Raw genomic sequence first — 16,624 nt, forward strand, 5'->3', positions numbered from 1 at the left:
ATTTTTCATGCTCCGTCTCCATTTCACATAAATATTTCTCTCCCAGGCTGTGAAGGACATTAAGTTTAGTCAGTTTTCTTCTTTTATAGCAATGAGTGGCAAATGTGGGTAGTGTTGTTTTTTAATGGGGTTATGGCTAGTTAGCATGGCTGTAATTACAATTTATGAGTTTGGCTACAGGGAAGCGCTTGTAAATATATCACAAATCTCTCACCACGTCTGTTCAAATAACATAACTGCATCAGAAGAACCCTGTGAGTAAGCTGCTGGATGCCATAGAGAAAGAGTATTGAAAGAAAAATAAGGAAAATCAACAGACACAGAAGGAGGAAGGCAGAACTGCTGTCAGAAGGAGCTTCAGTGGAGAGATTTTCAGGTTAAGCATTCTCCAGCCAGGATGGACCAAAATGGTTACGTACCATCAAGAAAAAGTAGCCATATTTCCTGGATTTCAGGCAACAGAGAAGTAGGGTTTGGTTTAGGGCCAGCCTTGCTTGGGAATACCACTACCTGGGTGCCCCTGCACTGCTCATCTGGTGCCTTACTCCGCTCTGCAAAGTTTGCCTGGGAATATCCAGATGTTTGCTTCTCTGTTGCCTTGGACCGCAGCTTCTTGGTATCACCTTGCAAAATCCCTGCTATGGCATGGAGGTGACTTTGCTCCTTGAACCTTGCTCTGGGCCCAGCAGTGACTTGGGGCTAGCTGTCTGATAACCTCCCAGGGATGGGTTTTTTTTCCCTGAGGCAGTTAACATTTCTTTATAAATCAAAGCCACCTTAAAGCTTGTATGTAGAAACTGAGCCCAACACGACAAACAGCTTGAAAACCTCAGCACAACACCAGATCTTACACCCAACATGTGCTCACTGAGCAGCCAGAATGGGGCTGCAGGGACCACCAGAGGAGATCCCACTCCCACCTGCACCGAGGGGCCCAGAGGCAGCATCAAGGGCCTCCTGGAAGCAGCCCTTACAGTTATAGGGAATAGTCTCAATGCATAGAGCTGAAGTCTGAGCCTGCTGGCTGGCTTGGTCCCAGCACAACACACACACAATTGATCAGGTGGCTGAACATGTGGGTTTTGCTGTAACCGAGACAGTTTTTGAACTCCTAATAGCATGTGAAAGGAGTACGAACTGCTCCACGCACCCACGTGCTTGTTTAAGGGCCAGCTCCTGGGGCCTCAATTGGAGTTTCAATAGTGCTGATGAAAGATGAATAATCCAGGGTATGGCCTAGGAAACAGCCTTTCTGACTCCAACATTCTGGATTTCCGTGACGTTCCACTTAGCATTTCAAAGCAAGTTGCCCACTGTAGCCATCTTGATCCACCTGATTGATGACGATGGGTTCCAGGTTGGACCTGTTGCAGTGAAATCACCTCAAGTCTTCGTGGAAGAGCCAAAGGATCCTTTGCCAAGGAGAAGCTTGGAGTGCTGTTTGCACACTGCACTTTTCAGCCAGGGATACCTTGGAAAACTCCAATGGAAACTTGCTGGAGTTGGACGTTTGGGATATGCATGGACTAGAGGTGATTCCCCACAGCCTCTGAGTACTGGGAAATAGGAGGCACAGCCTTTGTCTGCTGCTGTGAACAGTTCCCACTCCTCCAGCTGTCAGGATGAAGACGTTCAAAGCATACCACGAGCCTGCAGTACCTCCAGGGAAGGATGCACAAGAAACATCTCTGCTTTCAGCCCTTGTAGACAACATTTTTGATGCTTGGGAAATGCTTTCAACTTGGCTGCTGGACAGACCCAGAGGTTGTGAGCTCCATTTGCTCTGAAATTTTCCAGGGCACATTTCTCAGGCAAGCAGAACATGAAAGGGCTTTGAGTGCTGGAACAAACTTCAGACACAATCTGTTGCTAGAGGCAGAAGATACGTTTATTTTGTAGTTTCCCTGCTCACCCCTCCTTTCTCTTTGGTACACTTGTTTGTCAGCCAAATCAGCTTATTTAAGGACGCCAAATGGGACAAACAATGCAGGCAGCTCTGTGCAGCACTTCTTATCAGAAACACCTCGTAAGAACTGCATCACATCCATCCACTCACTTGAAACAGCACCTGTTATTCCAACCATGTGCTCCTTGCTGTATGGCCCAAATACACTCAAGTACACCACCACGACCTGTTTGATGGCTCTGCCTGCCCATCAGGAGAGCTCAGCATGGGGTCCCGCTGGTGGTTGGTTATGGACATCACATTTCTGACCCCACGTTTCCCCCACAGACACAGCCCCACTCTTCTGCTAAATGTTTAAATGCTGCTGCAGCAGCTTGGGAAAGAAAAAAGATAATTATCAACGACTGTTGTTGTTCTTGCTGTTCTTCCCTAGGCTGAAACCTCACACTGGTTCAAAGCGGCTCTGCTCAGGAGGGCTCCTGTTTGATTCAAGCCTGTAGGGCCATTCCAAGCTGTACGCCAGACAAATAATGTGGATCAAAATGCAACTCTTTAAGTGCAGTTAAGATTGTACATTGCTAATGTAAGGGTAAAAATGGCCCAACATACTACAGGAATGCTCTAATTAACCCCAGGCTGGTCGTTATAAAACCAGGAATTAAATAAGGCAGAGCTCTGTCATTACAGCAGTCTATCCCTTTGTAGGGTACACTGAGCAGGTAAGAGAGCCTGGAGTTTCTAAAATCCATCTATTTATAGAATAAAGTTTTAGACTTGCCAAGTTTTCAGTTCACACAGTTACAATTCTGCAGGAGCTGATGTCAAAAGCAGACAGATCTTCCTTGGGTGATACCGCAAATAAATTATATCTATTTATTAACACATCCTACACAAATAAGCAGCTGTGGGAGACTGTATATAAATATAAACCAACAGAAGTTTACTGGAGACATGTGCACGCGCTCGTAATTTGGGAGGACCAGCAACAGCAGCTGCTAGTCAACTTCTGGAGAGCCTCTTGCACTGGGATCTCAATCTTCTGAATCAGACTTTGGGCTTGATTCCCCTTGTTTGGCTAATTCCTGCCTCCATCTCACTCTAATGGTACCACATGGCAGGAGCAGGACTGAGCTGTCGTGTGCCTTTTCCATCCCTTCTCAAGATGGAAACCTTGCCGTGAGTGCTGGGTTGGATCAGCACACACCTGGTTTGACATTGGCCAAAAGATCTCTACTGGCAACCCAAAGGCTTTTGCCCTGAAAGCCACACTGCACTCCATAACCTGGTGTGGTTGCCAGAGGTTAAACCAAATGAGACTTACGGGACTTGGTCTTGGCTGGAGCTGGGAATCTTACACAAGATGTTATGAAAACCAGCCAGGATAACCTACAGGTTGGGTTCCCTGGGGCTTTCTGGCTTTCACATCTAAGGCAACGTTATGAGGTTTTGTTACTGACCCTGCCATCACGATGAAGAAGTCCAGGCGATTCCACGTGTCTCCAAGGTAACACTTCTGCCCGAAGATCCCCAGAGCCACCATCTTGATGACCATCTCCACCGCAAAGAAAGCGAAAATGAAGTCGTCAAATGCCTGGAGACCAGTAAAAGATTATTACAGTCAGTTCTACTGTGCTCTCTTACCACGGGAAGGGAAAGCAGAGGCAGTGTATATCCTGGCAGAGGCTGCAGGGCTGGGCAGTGGTACCAAAGTGCCACCTACTGAGCTCAGAAACATGACCTACAGCACTTGGTGGGTGATGGCAATCCCTGGGCATAGCTCCTCGGTTGGTCTGCTGCCCGTAAAGCTTTAGCATTAGTCTCTGGCATTCCCATTTGAAGGCCTATGTGGGTTACTGGTAAACTTGACAGTGCCCACGTGGAAACCAAGTTCCCATTGTATACCCATGTGCATTCACATGGCTGCGTGAGCTTCACCTTCTCTGGATATTACCTTATCCCTTGATAAACTACAGTTTTGCTGCGTTATTTCAATTCATTTAATAACAGGCATCAAAATACCTCCACAAAGGAGTTAAGGTTTTTCTACCCCATGTTCTGGCTTCTGTTAACTCCTGCAAACTGTGACAGCATAGATAGCAATGGCTTCAGTTGCAGCCCTTTTCTGCCTGCAAACTCTCTGGGATAATGCTCTGTTTTTCCACAGATACACTCAATATGTGGTAATCATTCAAGCAGTATCAGGCTTTGAAAGGGACAGGAGCTGCTGGGGCAGATCCCATTCGCCTCCTTGTAATGCTGGAACACTCAAAAGGAATTAAAGCAGCAGATGCATGTTGCATTACCACATGTCAGGGTGACAGTGAATGCCCAAGTGTGTCTCATAGAAACCACCCCTACGTGTAGGGCTTTCTGGGTACCCCGGGGACATGATGGGTCCCAGCTCAGGGCCAGCCTTACCTCCAGGATGGTGCAGCGCTCCGACTGGCACTCCACGTCCTCGCAGGGCTGGAACATGCCCAGGGTGACACAGTTCAGGAGGATGACCAGCATGCTGACATGCTCGAACCAGGTGAGAGGAGGCGTTAAGGAGAGCACACATTGCCAGTAGGAAGCTGAGGAACAGCACAACTTACACATCACAAACCCTCCACTCATCACACAAACTGAAAACACCCCTCAGCATCCCACATTTGCTACAGTTTGAAGTCCACCCGAAGTCCTCCACACCACCACCCTGCTATATTTTGTGCATGCTAAGGGCAGCCCTCTGTCCACCTTCTATAGCAGCACTCATCTCCAGATCTCAATGGATTTTACCACTGTATCACCCTAAGTGTTTGGTAGCATTAACTCTGTCATTGCCAGATGAAGGAAGATCAAACTAGATGAGCGAATTCAGGCATCATTCACCACCAGAAAACAGCTTGCAACCCATTCTTTGCTCCAACCCATGGGGTTGCTCCCCTTGTTTCTACCTCAAGCTAAAGGAATGGGTTCATAACACAGCTACCTCCCCCCTGCTTGGTTTCTAAGCCTCATGGAGTTCAACTCAAGCTCTGCATCATGACTGTGGATGAAAGCAAAATCAAAGCCATCGTGACCAGCGCAAGTTTTGGCAAGGCCAGCCATGCTGAAGTGACGCATGTAGGGCACAGGGTGCTCAGCACAGCTTTAGAGAAGGAAAGGGCTCAAGGCTGGATACCTCCACAGCCACCAAGAAAGACTGCATTGTCTTGCAGGATCCACCAGAGCTCAACATTAATTGTTGCAGCGCAGTAAGTGGTGATTTGCATCAGTGCAAAACAGGCCCAGAGCTTATGGTTACTGCTGTGGGTATAACTATTAAAAATAATAATAATAAAAAAAAAAGGTTCTGGGGAACTAAACAGGAGTTTCATGAATTAAAGATGAATGAGAGAACTGTTCTTGGGAAAATAATTGGAAACATCTGTGTATGAATAAACCTTTATGCTTTCAAACACGAGTGTGTGTGAGCGAGGGATCATGGGGAGGGAAGAACACAGGCATTGCCTTATCTCTGATAACGAAAAATTGCCTGCTTTGAACTTGTCTAAAATGGAAATACGTGGAATAAACCAAACAACTGAAACAAATAAATCCAGGCTCCCTTGATGGGAGCTGGAGCAGGTGAGCTTCTGGCCACAGCCCCAGAGCACTTGTGTGCTGCAGCAGTGCCAGCATTGGTCTGTTTCAATTCCCCTCTCCCTCTGACTTTGCTCTGATTTCTGACATTTTTAGGGGCTGTCTGGCTCCCCTTTCCTCTCAGCTAATTAGGAGCAGAGCCGTAATCCTGCTCCACAGAGAGAACAGCCCATGTCATACCCAAACAAATCCTTACTCATGGCCACATCCTACTTACAATATTTGCATTGCTTGATGGGATTCGTGTGGAACTCCCTGTAAATGCGGCTCCTGGACTGTTCCCAGGGTGCCTGCAGCCACCTTCATTCCACTTACACATATGGACTATTCTTTTCTTCAAAGAAAGAAATAAATGCCTATGGATTTTGAACCATAAACAAGTAAAACCTGTGTAGCAGTGCTGATGAATGAGGTCTGCTTCCCCTGGAGGAGGAGAACACAAGGATCTGTGTGCTCCAACCTTGCTCCTCCACTGCAGCAGTGATGGGGAACCACCGAGCTCACATCAACCGCGCTTTTCCTCACAGCAAGAATGAATGAGGCTTTAGAATCACTGTCCAACACAGGCTGCTTGCTCTGTTGCTGCTCTCAGTCTGCTCTCAACCATCCCAGCCTCTGCTTCCAGCAAAGCCAAACAAGAATTAGGTTTTGTTTACCATTAGAAAACACTGATTTGTCAAAAGTGAATCATCGGCACGGACCAGTTTTGACAGCCACACTCTATTAGAATGGAGTTTTTCAGATAAAACAAGGAAAAGCCTGTCCCCAGGAAGGCTTAATTGCTGCTGAATGGAGACCTCGGGAGTGCGGGCAGTCTGTTTGCTGCTCAGCTCTTTCTCACCCTGTGCCAAATCACAAGCGTTGTGAGCCGGGGTCGACCTCCACCAAATGGCAAAGCTGCAGCAGCAAGAAAGAAGACAGAAGAACTCCGGCTGCCTTGGAAGAAAAGGCTGAGGAGGAGGTGTGGGGAGCAGCTCTGCTTTGGTGGGAGAATGGAGCGGAGGAGGAAGCATTAAGTCCCTGCCCTATTTATTTTCGAATCAGATTAATGATGGTGATTTGCTCCCTAATTTGAAAGCAGGATTACCCCGAGAGCTCTGCCCTAATGGGACTAATCCTCCCTCCCTCTGGTGTGCGGATATTCAAGGCAATGTCAGCTCACTCCCTGCTTCCTTGCTGCTAACACCAGCGAAGCCCCCGGCGCTGGGACTCAGCCCTTGGCCAGACAGACCCTTAGGGAGCCCCCCCAGCCAGTTTTGTGACTGCAAAACCAGTACCTCAGGCTACCACGGATATCACTGCTCCAACACCGTCCCCTTCAGAAGCAGCCAACTTCGCAGCTCTCAGACTTGAAAAGATGCAAAGGGAAGATCGAGACGAACCGCTGGAGGCAATCACCACAAAAGATTGGCTTAGTATTTCATCCTTTGCTGCACATTCCAGGATAACAGCACCCAAAGTGAATCTGTGCCAAGCTCACGTAGCTGCATGCGCTCTTTTGCTAAAATCTAGCCCTGTGTTTAGAAGAGACAGCACAGAAACGAGGCCCTGCCCCACAGTTGTGTTGGTACCACCTGCTGCTAGCTCAAGGGCTGGGGCTGATGCTCTCCAGCAGCTTTCACGGGGCTTTACCAAAATCACCACCAGCAGTGGCTTGAGGTTGGAGAGCTCTGGTTGCCCAAAGATGCCCCAGCATGGCCACATCTTAACACACAGCTGACCTCAGCCCCATAGCAAAGAAATAGAAAAGAACGACTGCTCCATTGAAAAACCCAAACTCCAACCCAGCCTCCCCCTTTCCCCATAAACTTCTGATTCTTGGCACAAAGAGGTGCGGAATGAGCGGCAGTGATGCAACTTGGATCTCTGCTGCACGCATTTCAGCCAGCAAAATGATGCGGAGAGTTCCTGTTTCTGGAAGGCTTCACTGTACTCACACATTTGTGCAGTGTTATAGGGGGATCTCTCAGCCTGCAGGCCAAAGTCTTAACATTTTCTTTAAAAATCTGAAAGCCTCCTTCGATATAAAAATGAAAGGCTTAAAAAGAAAAATGCTTGTCTAACTAGAAAGACATGTTTTCAATACTCACGTTAAAGCTGCCCAGGTGCACTGCCATGCCTGCAGCCCTGGGCTGCATTTCAGTGCCTTTCTCCTCTCCTCTCCCCCCAAAAAATGAGCACAGTAACTCCAGGTGTGGGCATGGGAAAGGCTCAGTCACCCCCTAACGCACTGCTCTTCTCCTCCCTCGCCTCACCATCAAGATAATCTCTACCATCCATCCCTTGAATTCTAGAAATATTTCTGCAATAAACACAGTAAAACCATGGTATTACAGAGTTCCTTGCTCCATCCCAAGCCTCGAGATGAAGGATGTGCTGCTTAACCCCAGGGGCAGGGGAAGCTGTCCTGGCCCCAGTCCACAACGGAGCAGTGGGAGCCCAGTACCCAGCACCAGCAAAGCAGCAAGACAAGCTCATGGTGCTTACTGTTTTCCCATAATCTTTTTATTTTTAAGCCATCCAGGGGATTTTGGAGACTTAACCCATTATTTTAAAGGCCTGGATTTGGTGGCATTGCAATTATTGCAGTTGCCATATCTGTACGTACTGCACACGATGTTGAGAAACAACACACAGTAATAAAAGCCAAGTCATGGTTACAAGGAGAACATATGTTTACAGAAGCAGCAGCCAACTGAAGTTTCAGCTTTTACAGTCTAAGATGTGACTAATGCACTAAATATACACATACACACATATATACACACACACACACATCTGAGGGATGGGGATTTTCAGAGCAGTCTTGGAGAGCTGAGCATGCAATGCACCTGGGGATGTAACTCCTGCTTTGTAGCTCCACAGTCTCACTTCCTATTCAGAAACAAGGCCAGCTGGAAGGCAGGGTGCTGCTCACAAGCTGCCCAGCCCAGCATCCATCCCCAGCAAAGGGCTCTGGAGCCATGCGGGATGCTCAGTCCCCACCATGAGATGAACACATGCAAAGCAGCTACCATAGGAGACAGCAACATGGATCTAGAGCAGTGAAATGCTTGCAGGAATCAGAACTGGGGAAGGGTTGGGTTAGAAGGGACCCTAATGATTAAAGAACCATAGGGTGAAAGAATAGGTTGGGTTGAAGAACCATAACGTGGATTGGAAGGTACCTTAATGATTACAGAACGGGTTGGAGAACCATAGAATGAGTTGGAAGGGTCCTGTAACGTTATAATGGGATGATAACAGCAGGGTGGCAAAGTCTTTGGCTAAAGCACATGACAACAAGCTCAAATACAGCAGCCACAGATGTAGAAGTAAAGGCTTACCTTTGGAAGGCCTCACGTAGGCAGGGATCTCCAGCAAGAGATGCCCTCACCTCTCCTATCAGCCCATAAATGAGGTCTGGGAAGGGGTGGACCCTGGCTGTGCCCCTCCCAGTCACTCAGGTGCATTGGATTGCATTGCATGCACCTGAGCTCCCCGGGGTTGGCCCCGCCTTCCCATCAGGTGCTCAATCACTGCTTCAGGCCATGACTTAGCATTTCCACTACGGGTCCTTACAGCCCTCCGAGCCCCACCCCTGATGTGGGTCCCAGACCAGGCAGCCCATGGTCCCATCCAACCTGGGAAATAGCAGAAAGCTGCAGGAACAACACTTCCCATCACCTCATGCAACCAGTAACAAAAATAGCTGTAAAAGTCTGCAATATCCATCTCGTCCTTTATGCTAAGTAATGGAAAACAACCCAAACTCAGTGGTATTTGGTAAATAGGAGCAGGAACAAAAAATGAAAGGGAAGAAGAGAGAAAGGAACTAAAGGAACTGTGAGCAAAATGACTCAGACCAAAAATCCCAGCCGGCAGTGCTGGCTGGGGCTGGCAGAATTTTTAGGAACATTCTTATTTTTTAAAAAGTTGATTGATTAAAGCTATTTTTAGTGCTCATACTGCACCAGATCATCGGAGTTCATTTACTTAGGACTTGTAAAACAAAATGAGGCAGCTGCACTTCAGAAATACATACCTCCCCAAAAGCACCACAAACACACAGCCCACGTGCAATATTTCAGCCTGAAAGACACCACACGTTGGCACATGTCATTGGAGACGGGACTGACCACAGGGAATTCTTGTTTAAGAAAGCATTAGCCTGTGTTACTGCAGCAACTGCACCCCATTTGTTTGTTACAAAACGTGAAATAGTCACAAGATACCAAAAGGATGCAGAACAACACGTGCGAAAGCCAAACGACTGCTGTAGGATGTGACTTTCTCTCCCAGCGTGGGGATAATTCACAGCCAGAGACTGGGAGCACTGATGCTAGGCACAGCTCCTGGCCTTGGCCACATTGGATGCTCTGCACGCAGCAATCTGCAGAGCATGGATGCACGGTGCCATCTCAACATCCCCACATTGGTTTTGGCATGGTGGGCTCACTGGAAATGTGTTTGTACCAAAGGCATTTGCTCTGAAAGCACCAAGAAGCTGGCACTCATCCCATCAGGAGGGTTGCTTGCATCCACTGAGCCACTGCTTTGAATGGGCAGCAATCCTCAAATAACCCCCCCCCCCCCCCCCCCTGTGCTGACAAATCTTGGTAATGGCTGTAGTGCAGAGATCAAAGCTTGTTCACAGATCATTCACTGGCAGTAAAAGGAGGATAAATCCATCTCATTATGCACCTTAAATCATTCACCTTGCTCAAGCCAATCTTTCGGAGCCATAATGAATTTAAAAGCAGTTAACTCCAAGTCCTTGTCATGTGTCATTTGTCAGACAGCTCCATTTCCCTGCCTGTTGTCGCGGCGCTGGGAGGCTGTTATGAGCCGGGTGTGCAGCAGTGGGGGATTAAACTCCGAGCTGAAAGATGACATGGCAGGAAAGCACCTTGAGGGGCGCACGATGGATGCAAAATTAATCTTCATCCTTGGGGCTTTCTGAGAGCGAAACTGGGATCGTAACGCGGCTCCTTCCTGCCTTGTGCATCCCTGCCCTTCGTCCCCTGGATCTCAAACAAGCAGGGATATCACCGAATCACCAAGGTTGGAAAAGACCTCCAGGATCACCCAGTCCGACTGTTCACCTACCACCAACAAATGTTCCCCACTGAACCATGTCCCTCTGTATGGAATCACAGAATCACTGAAGTAGGAAAAGCCCTCCCAGACCCCCAAACCCTACCCACCCCACCATGCCCACCGACCACGCTCCTCAGTGCCACATCTCCACAGTTCTGGAACACCTCCAGGGATGGTGACTCCACCACCTCCCTGGCCCTGTTTAAATGCATCACTGCTCTTTCAGAGAAGAAATTTTTCCTAATATCCAACCGAAACCTCTCCTGGTGCAACTTGAGGATATTACCTCTCCTCTTAAATCAAAGAGATGTGGTTCCAACCTCATCAGAAAACTTCCCCACGCTGCTGCCACACGCATGGGGCAAATCCTCTCTGCTGGCTGTAGTACGTTAGTGCCTGTCAGTGCCCAGGGCGATGACAGCAAATGGACTGAGCATCTCATTGGGGCACCCTGAACTTCTGCGGGATGCCCTGGGAGGAAATAAGGTTGTATTGATTGAAGTGACGTTGATGGATGCGCTCCGTGCGCCTTGGGAGCAAAGCACAGTGCTGGCAGGAGCGCACCAGGAGGGCTCCTTCCTGCTGCTCCCATGTCACAGCAAAATACCTCAGTCAGTCCAGGGTGCTATCCCTGATGGATCATGTACAAAGATCCCAGGGATGGAGATCAAACCACACCTGCTTCACCCCAAACACACCCAAACGTTCTATGCACACATCCCAACCTGTTCACTCACCAAATCCACTAATGCTCCCAAAATGAGCATGTATCATGCTCACTGTATTCCCAGCCATCATTTCCCCAAGCGAGGAGCCAAGGACTGAAACGCTGTTGTGCCTGGTCCCCTCTGCCTGTGTGACTCACTTGATTAAAATACACACAAGCACCCCTCTCAGCGGCAAGCAATCAGAGCAGGTAATTGCCTGAGAGTGATGGGTGTGTGGGTGAGCCACCGGGATCCTGGGGGAAGAGGGTCAGTGCAGGCAGTGAGCTGCAGCCGCATCCTTGGGGGTGGTTCAGTGTCATGGCAACTGGGGGATGCTGGGAGGATGCTGCGGGGGGAACCCTGGCTGAGCACTGTGCAGAGGGGGCTGCAGGCAGGGGCTGGGCTGGGGCTCTCCACCTGCCTGCCCTTGGCTGCTGAATCCTATGGGGTAGCAGTGTTTTGGCTTTCTGGAGCTTGCTTTCCGTTTAAGAGCGAATGCAAAAGTGTTGCTCCCACAGAGGGACAGATGGGTGGGTTCAGAGCGAATGCCCACAGCTCTGACAGGTCTGGGCTGAGCATTGCTTCCCCTGTTCTCCCCAGGATCCTGGGAAATATGCTGGAGGAGGAGGGAAAGCAGCCTCCTGTGCCCTCACACCCACGCTGTTGGCAGCCAGAGCTGCCACTGCAGGGCACTGCTGGGTGTCACCAAGTCCTCCTGGGGAAGAAACTCAGTGCAAAGATGAAGCAGTTCCAGGGCTGCAATCCCCATGGAAACACATCACCTTTGCATCCCATTTGCCTTTTTTCTATAGTCCCTATAGGGAAAGGCATTCCGCTCCCAGCCTGCGCCCAGCTGTGCTGCTCCCTGCCCCCAGAAAGCGCTGTCCTGGGGAAGCGAACTCAGCTGCAACCTTGAACACAGAGAGAAGAGGATGACTTTGTTTTCTGTGTCATCTCTCCAGCCAGGGAAAAATAAATGCTTTACAAGAGAAAGCAAGCAAATAAATTAAACGTTGCAGAAGCACCGTGTGGTGGGTAAGAAAAAAATCTCCTTTTACAGATGGGAAATGTCAGCACAGGAGGAGGCTGGAGGGCTGCAGAGCTCCTGCCAGCCCTGCTTGCAGCCCTGCAGCGGCACTCTGGGGACACACAACAGCCCTATGAGATGCACATAGGTCCCAGTGGGTGTCGGGTGGCTCACACACCATCCTGACCACCCCAGGACAGACTAACTGGTGCCATCCAAATGGGGACAGCAGAACAGCGTGCATTGCTGGGCTGATAGCCAGTGCTTCTCAGCAAGACCTCCCCTGTGGGAACGTGGCTCTCAGGCTGAGATTATTGGGTGAGTTACTCAGAGCAAGAGCATCCCAATATTACATATTCCCTGTGCCTGCTGCCCTAGGCAGGAATTCCTTCCCTCCAACAGGAATTGCAAACCTCCAGGCAGGTCATGCTGTATGAGGTAAACGGTGTCTTGCTCTGACCAAACCCAAACCTTCCTGCGGGTTGCTAAGGGCAAACAGAAGGCTAAAAGATAAAAAAGCTGTAAGAGAAACAGTTGCACTTTTCCTTCTTCTGTCCTTTTCTATAGCTCAGCCACAGCTGCCTTGTTTCCATCCCACACACACCACAGCCCAATAGCTCTGGGGATAGTATGAACTGGCTGCTAAAGGCTCAGGGAATAAGAACAACTTCCAGAGGTCTCCCTCTGCCCTCCTTGCAGCAGGGATGCCCTGAGCAGCCCCACAGCCCAGCATGGGATTGTCTCAATTTGGAACGAAACCTAAACCTCTCTGACCTGGTTCTGACAACCTGGTCTGAGCACAGGACAAGCGTGGTGCTTCACAGAGGGACTGAGGGCACATTCACAGAATCACAGAACCATGAAGGTTGGAAAAGTCCTCTCAGATCACCAAGCCCAGCCCCAACTCATCGCACCATGCCTGCTGACCACGTCCTCAACGCCACATCTCCACAGTTCTGGAACACCTCCAGGGATGGTGACCCCACCACCTCCCTGTGCGGCAGTGCCAGCACCCGAACACTCTTTTGGAGAAGAAATTTCTATTACCCCACGTGAGCCTCCCAACAACCCTCAGCAGCAAACAGCAGGCAGAGCCAGATGAGCCTGGTCCTCCACTAAGGCACCACACAGATCAACTCTACACTGGGGCAGGAGGATCGAAAGGAACAGAGGCGTCGAACCCACCTCAGCAGATCCCAGGTGTGGGGTTGATTCCCTGCAGACCTCGCAAGACCAGCAAAACTCTGCTCGAAATTCCTTCAAGTGAGCTTTTTGAAGTGTATCAGCATTAAGAACAGAAACTGCCCTTCTTGCCTCACATGGTTAATGCTGCTACTTGGCTGCCACTATCGATACCAATACAATGCTGCTGTCCATGTAAATGTCACTCCATAGCAGTAATGTCAATGCCACGGTCCCCAGGGTCAATGAACAGCAATACTAAATGTCACCCTGCCAGAAAGCATCGAATAATTGGGAAATGCTAATAGAAAGGTAAAAATCGGGGAGGCACGTGGGACAGGAGGTTTGTTTTGAGGGGGAAACAAATTTCACCACGGAGCAGAGCATTGACAGGTGCTGGATTTGGTCCCACTGCTGCAGCCTTTGTTGTATCACCGTTGCTGCAGGCAGGGGCTGCCCAGCAGCCTGTAATGATTGCAATGGGGTACGATAAGGGTAACTCCTGCAAGGAGATGGCAGAGCAGAGAGCCTTTTCTTGTCCTTTTTCTTTTCTTTTTTTTTAACTGACTGCAATACTGAGAAAAAAAAAAGGGGGGGGGGGGGGGGGGGGGAATAAAATGAAATCCCCAATCAAACACTCCACGTTATACTTGGATCTATGGCACATTCTTCTGATGAATAGAGGCAATTATTTTCCAGAATAATTTAAGCAGCTTTGATTCAAGGGGCAGTTTAGATTGACATTTAAATTAGCTCAACTTTTAAACGAGCTGTATTATCAGCCTGTGAATTTCTACCTACTGCTTTAAATAACCCCATGTCCCATGGCTGCAGTGTGATAAACCCCCAAATTACAAGAGTCTCAGGATGCAGAAGACCTGCATGAGGGATGGGAGGAGCTCTGCTTTGGGCAGGTGATGGCAATGCCATAAGCAATGCGGGGTCCCTATGCAGTTGGGTACATAATGGGGCAGACACAGTGTTTTGCAAATTTGGGATGAAAATGGAAGAGGCAAATCCCAAAGCGGGATGCTGATGGACACAGAGGTGTCACAGTGCAGTGGGATGGGTTCTGGAGCTCACTGCCTCTCCCATCCATCCCCAGAAACTCATGTAATGTCAAGATAAAATGAGGCACATTTCCAACATGGCACGTCCAAGATAACAACTGATCCAAGCTATGCCTGATCAAAAAGCAGAAATAGCCCCAGCCCTCATCCCAGAGACACTGGAGGCACAAATTATGTACAGGCAGCAATGGCATGGTCCTGACTGCCTTTGCTGTTGCAGGTCCCTGTACTGCAGCAAAGGCCATAGGAGCTCTGCAATGTTTCGGATGGGGGAATATGACATTAATTGGGTAGAACGGTGATTTTGTAACAAGCTGCAGCCCTGCATGGATGGTCTCTCCGGCCCTGCAGCACTCATTGATCACGTTGGCAGTCAGCAGCGACATCAGCACAAAACCCATTGATTCTCCACTCCTCTGTTCCAGCAGGAATGTTTCACTAGGGGCATTTTGGCAAGGCTTGCTGGCCCTCCATGAGCAAAGTGGGAAAATACCCTCTCCAGCTGGCTTAGCTATCACAGCAGGGATAGAAAAAGGGGACAGGAAGAAACACAGTTATTCCAGTCTCTGGTGATGTACCCATTTGCATCATCAGTGGGCAAACCCAACATGCAAGCATCTGATTATCACCTTATGGTGGCACTGAAAATGGGATTTGTGCTGAAGTGCAAAAGCCAATGAAGCAAATCCTGGGAGCTCAGCCTCTCCCTGTGCACAGCCCTGCAGGGGGTAACTCCTGTCAGCCAGGGACCGAAATCCCACAGTGGGGCTGTTGTAGGATGGAGATGACGAAATGGGAAGGGACAAAAGTCCCTGGAACAACTTCTGAGGGACATGGTTGGTGGGCATGGTGGTGATGGGTTGGGGTTAGACCCGGTGACTTTAGAGGTCTTGTTTGACCTTAATGCAATATTTTGACTCTACGATTTTGCAGCTATCTGCATTCCACAGTGACCCTCACAGCCCTCATTTCTGTCTCTTCAGCCCTGTTATCTCTTGCTCCTGCCTCCAGCTGGAGCATCATCAAAGCAAATAGACAGTGGATCTGAGATGCAGCAGACGGAAGGAGGAGCACCGGCCATCCCTTTGGGTGGAGGGGACACGAGCCAGTTCTCAGCAGCTTTGGGCCACACAAGGCTCAGGCACACAGCCACCAGCCCAGACCTCACCCTGTGCTGAGCAGAGCTTTGATGGAGGGCTGCAGCTTTCTGCTATCTCAGTTATTTTTTTCTGTCTTGGTATAAATCAGTTTCAGTTTTGTCATTTTGAGGGTGGGGGATTTTTTTCCTCCAACCCCACTGTGCTGAGCAGCAGAGCCTGGTATTGCACTGACTGCTGATTGCTGTGGTGCACACTGTCTGGGGAGCAGATTCTGCACCCCAACCTTCTCATTACAATAGTGGTAATTAACACCTGCACTGCTAACAATGCAACAGGGTCAGGAGGGATGGAAGCCAAGGGATGCTGCTGCAAAGTGCCTCTCCTTCGCAGCTTGATGCACCCTGCCCTGCAAACCCTGACTATCTGCAACACTTGGAGAGCCATTGGATTGATGCGGGCATGCAAGGAGCTCACTCGCTGCATAAATCATAGAGTCCCCAGCGGGACTCTTTCTCCTGCATTATTTTTCCATTTAAAAGCCATCACCCAGGGCAGCTCCCCACGCTAAGCAGCACCCAGCGCTGCCCTGCTGCTGCCTGGGGAGCAGCTCCATCCATCTCCTGCTCACGGTCGACAAGCGAAATTGCTCTGTATCCTTCCCAAAATGCATGGAATGAAACTGAGATCTATTTTAACTGATACTCAAAAGGACGCTGTCAAGTAGCTTAGATCCAAAATGAGGGATTCTGTAAACAAACCAAGCAAACAAAAGACTTACAATGCTTGATATTAATAGAAAAGTTGTTGGGCTGCATTTTTTATTTTATTTTTAAACAGCAATAAAAGAAGGCTTTTTAAAAATTCCCCCTGCAGTGTTCACAATCCAAACAAAACAGCATTACCCCAGCACACGAGGAATGAGCCCGAGG

General features: G+C 49.1%; 1 protein-coding gene across 2 annotated transcripts in view; it reads right to left on the minus strand.

Annotated features, from left to right (window-relative positions):
- CACNA1H (calcium voltage-gated channel subunit alpha1 H) overlaps positions 1 to 16,624 on the minus strand; it is a 201,603-nt gene that overhangs the window by 104,912 nt on the left and 80,067 nt on the right. For both annotated transcript variants that reach the window (XM_040647566.2, XM_015294424.4), the window contains exons 3-4: positions 4,325 to 4,436; positions 3,364 to 3,497 (exon numbers count right to left, since the gene is read on the minus strand). In XM_040647566.2, the coding sequence (XP_040503500.1) occupies positions 3,364 to 3,497; positions 4,325 to 4,436 (246 nt within the window). The remainder of the gene's footprint in view (positions 1 to 3,363; positions 3,498 to 4,324; positions 4,437 to 16,624) is intronic.

This window comes from Gallus gallus, chromosome 14, assembly GCF_016699485.2.
Source record: "Gallus gallus isolate bGalGal1 chromosome 14, bGalGal1.mat.broiler.GRCg7b, whole genome shotgun sequence".
In the NCBI taxonomy this organism is placed as follows: Eukaryota; Metazoa; Chordata; class Aves; order Galliformes; family Phasianidae; genus Gallus; species Gallus gallus.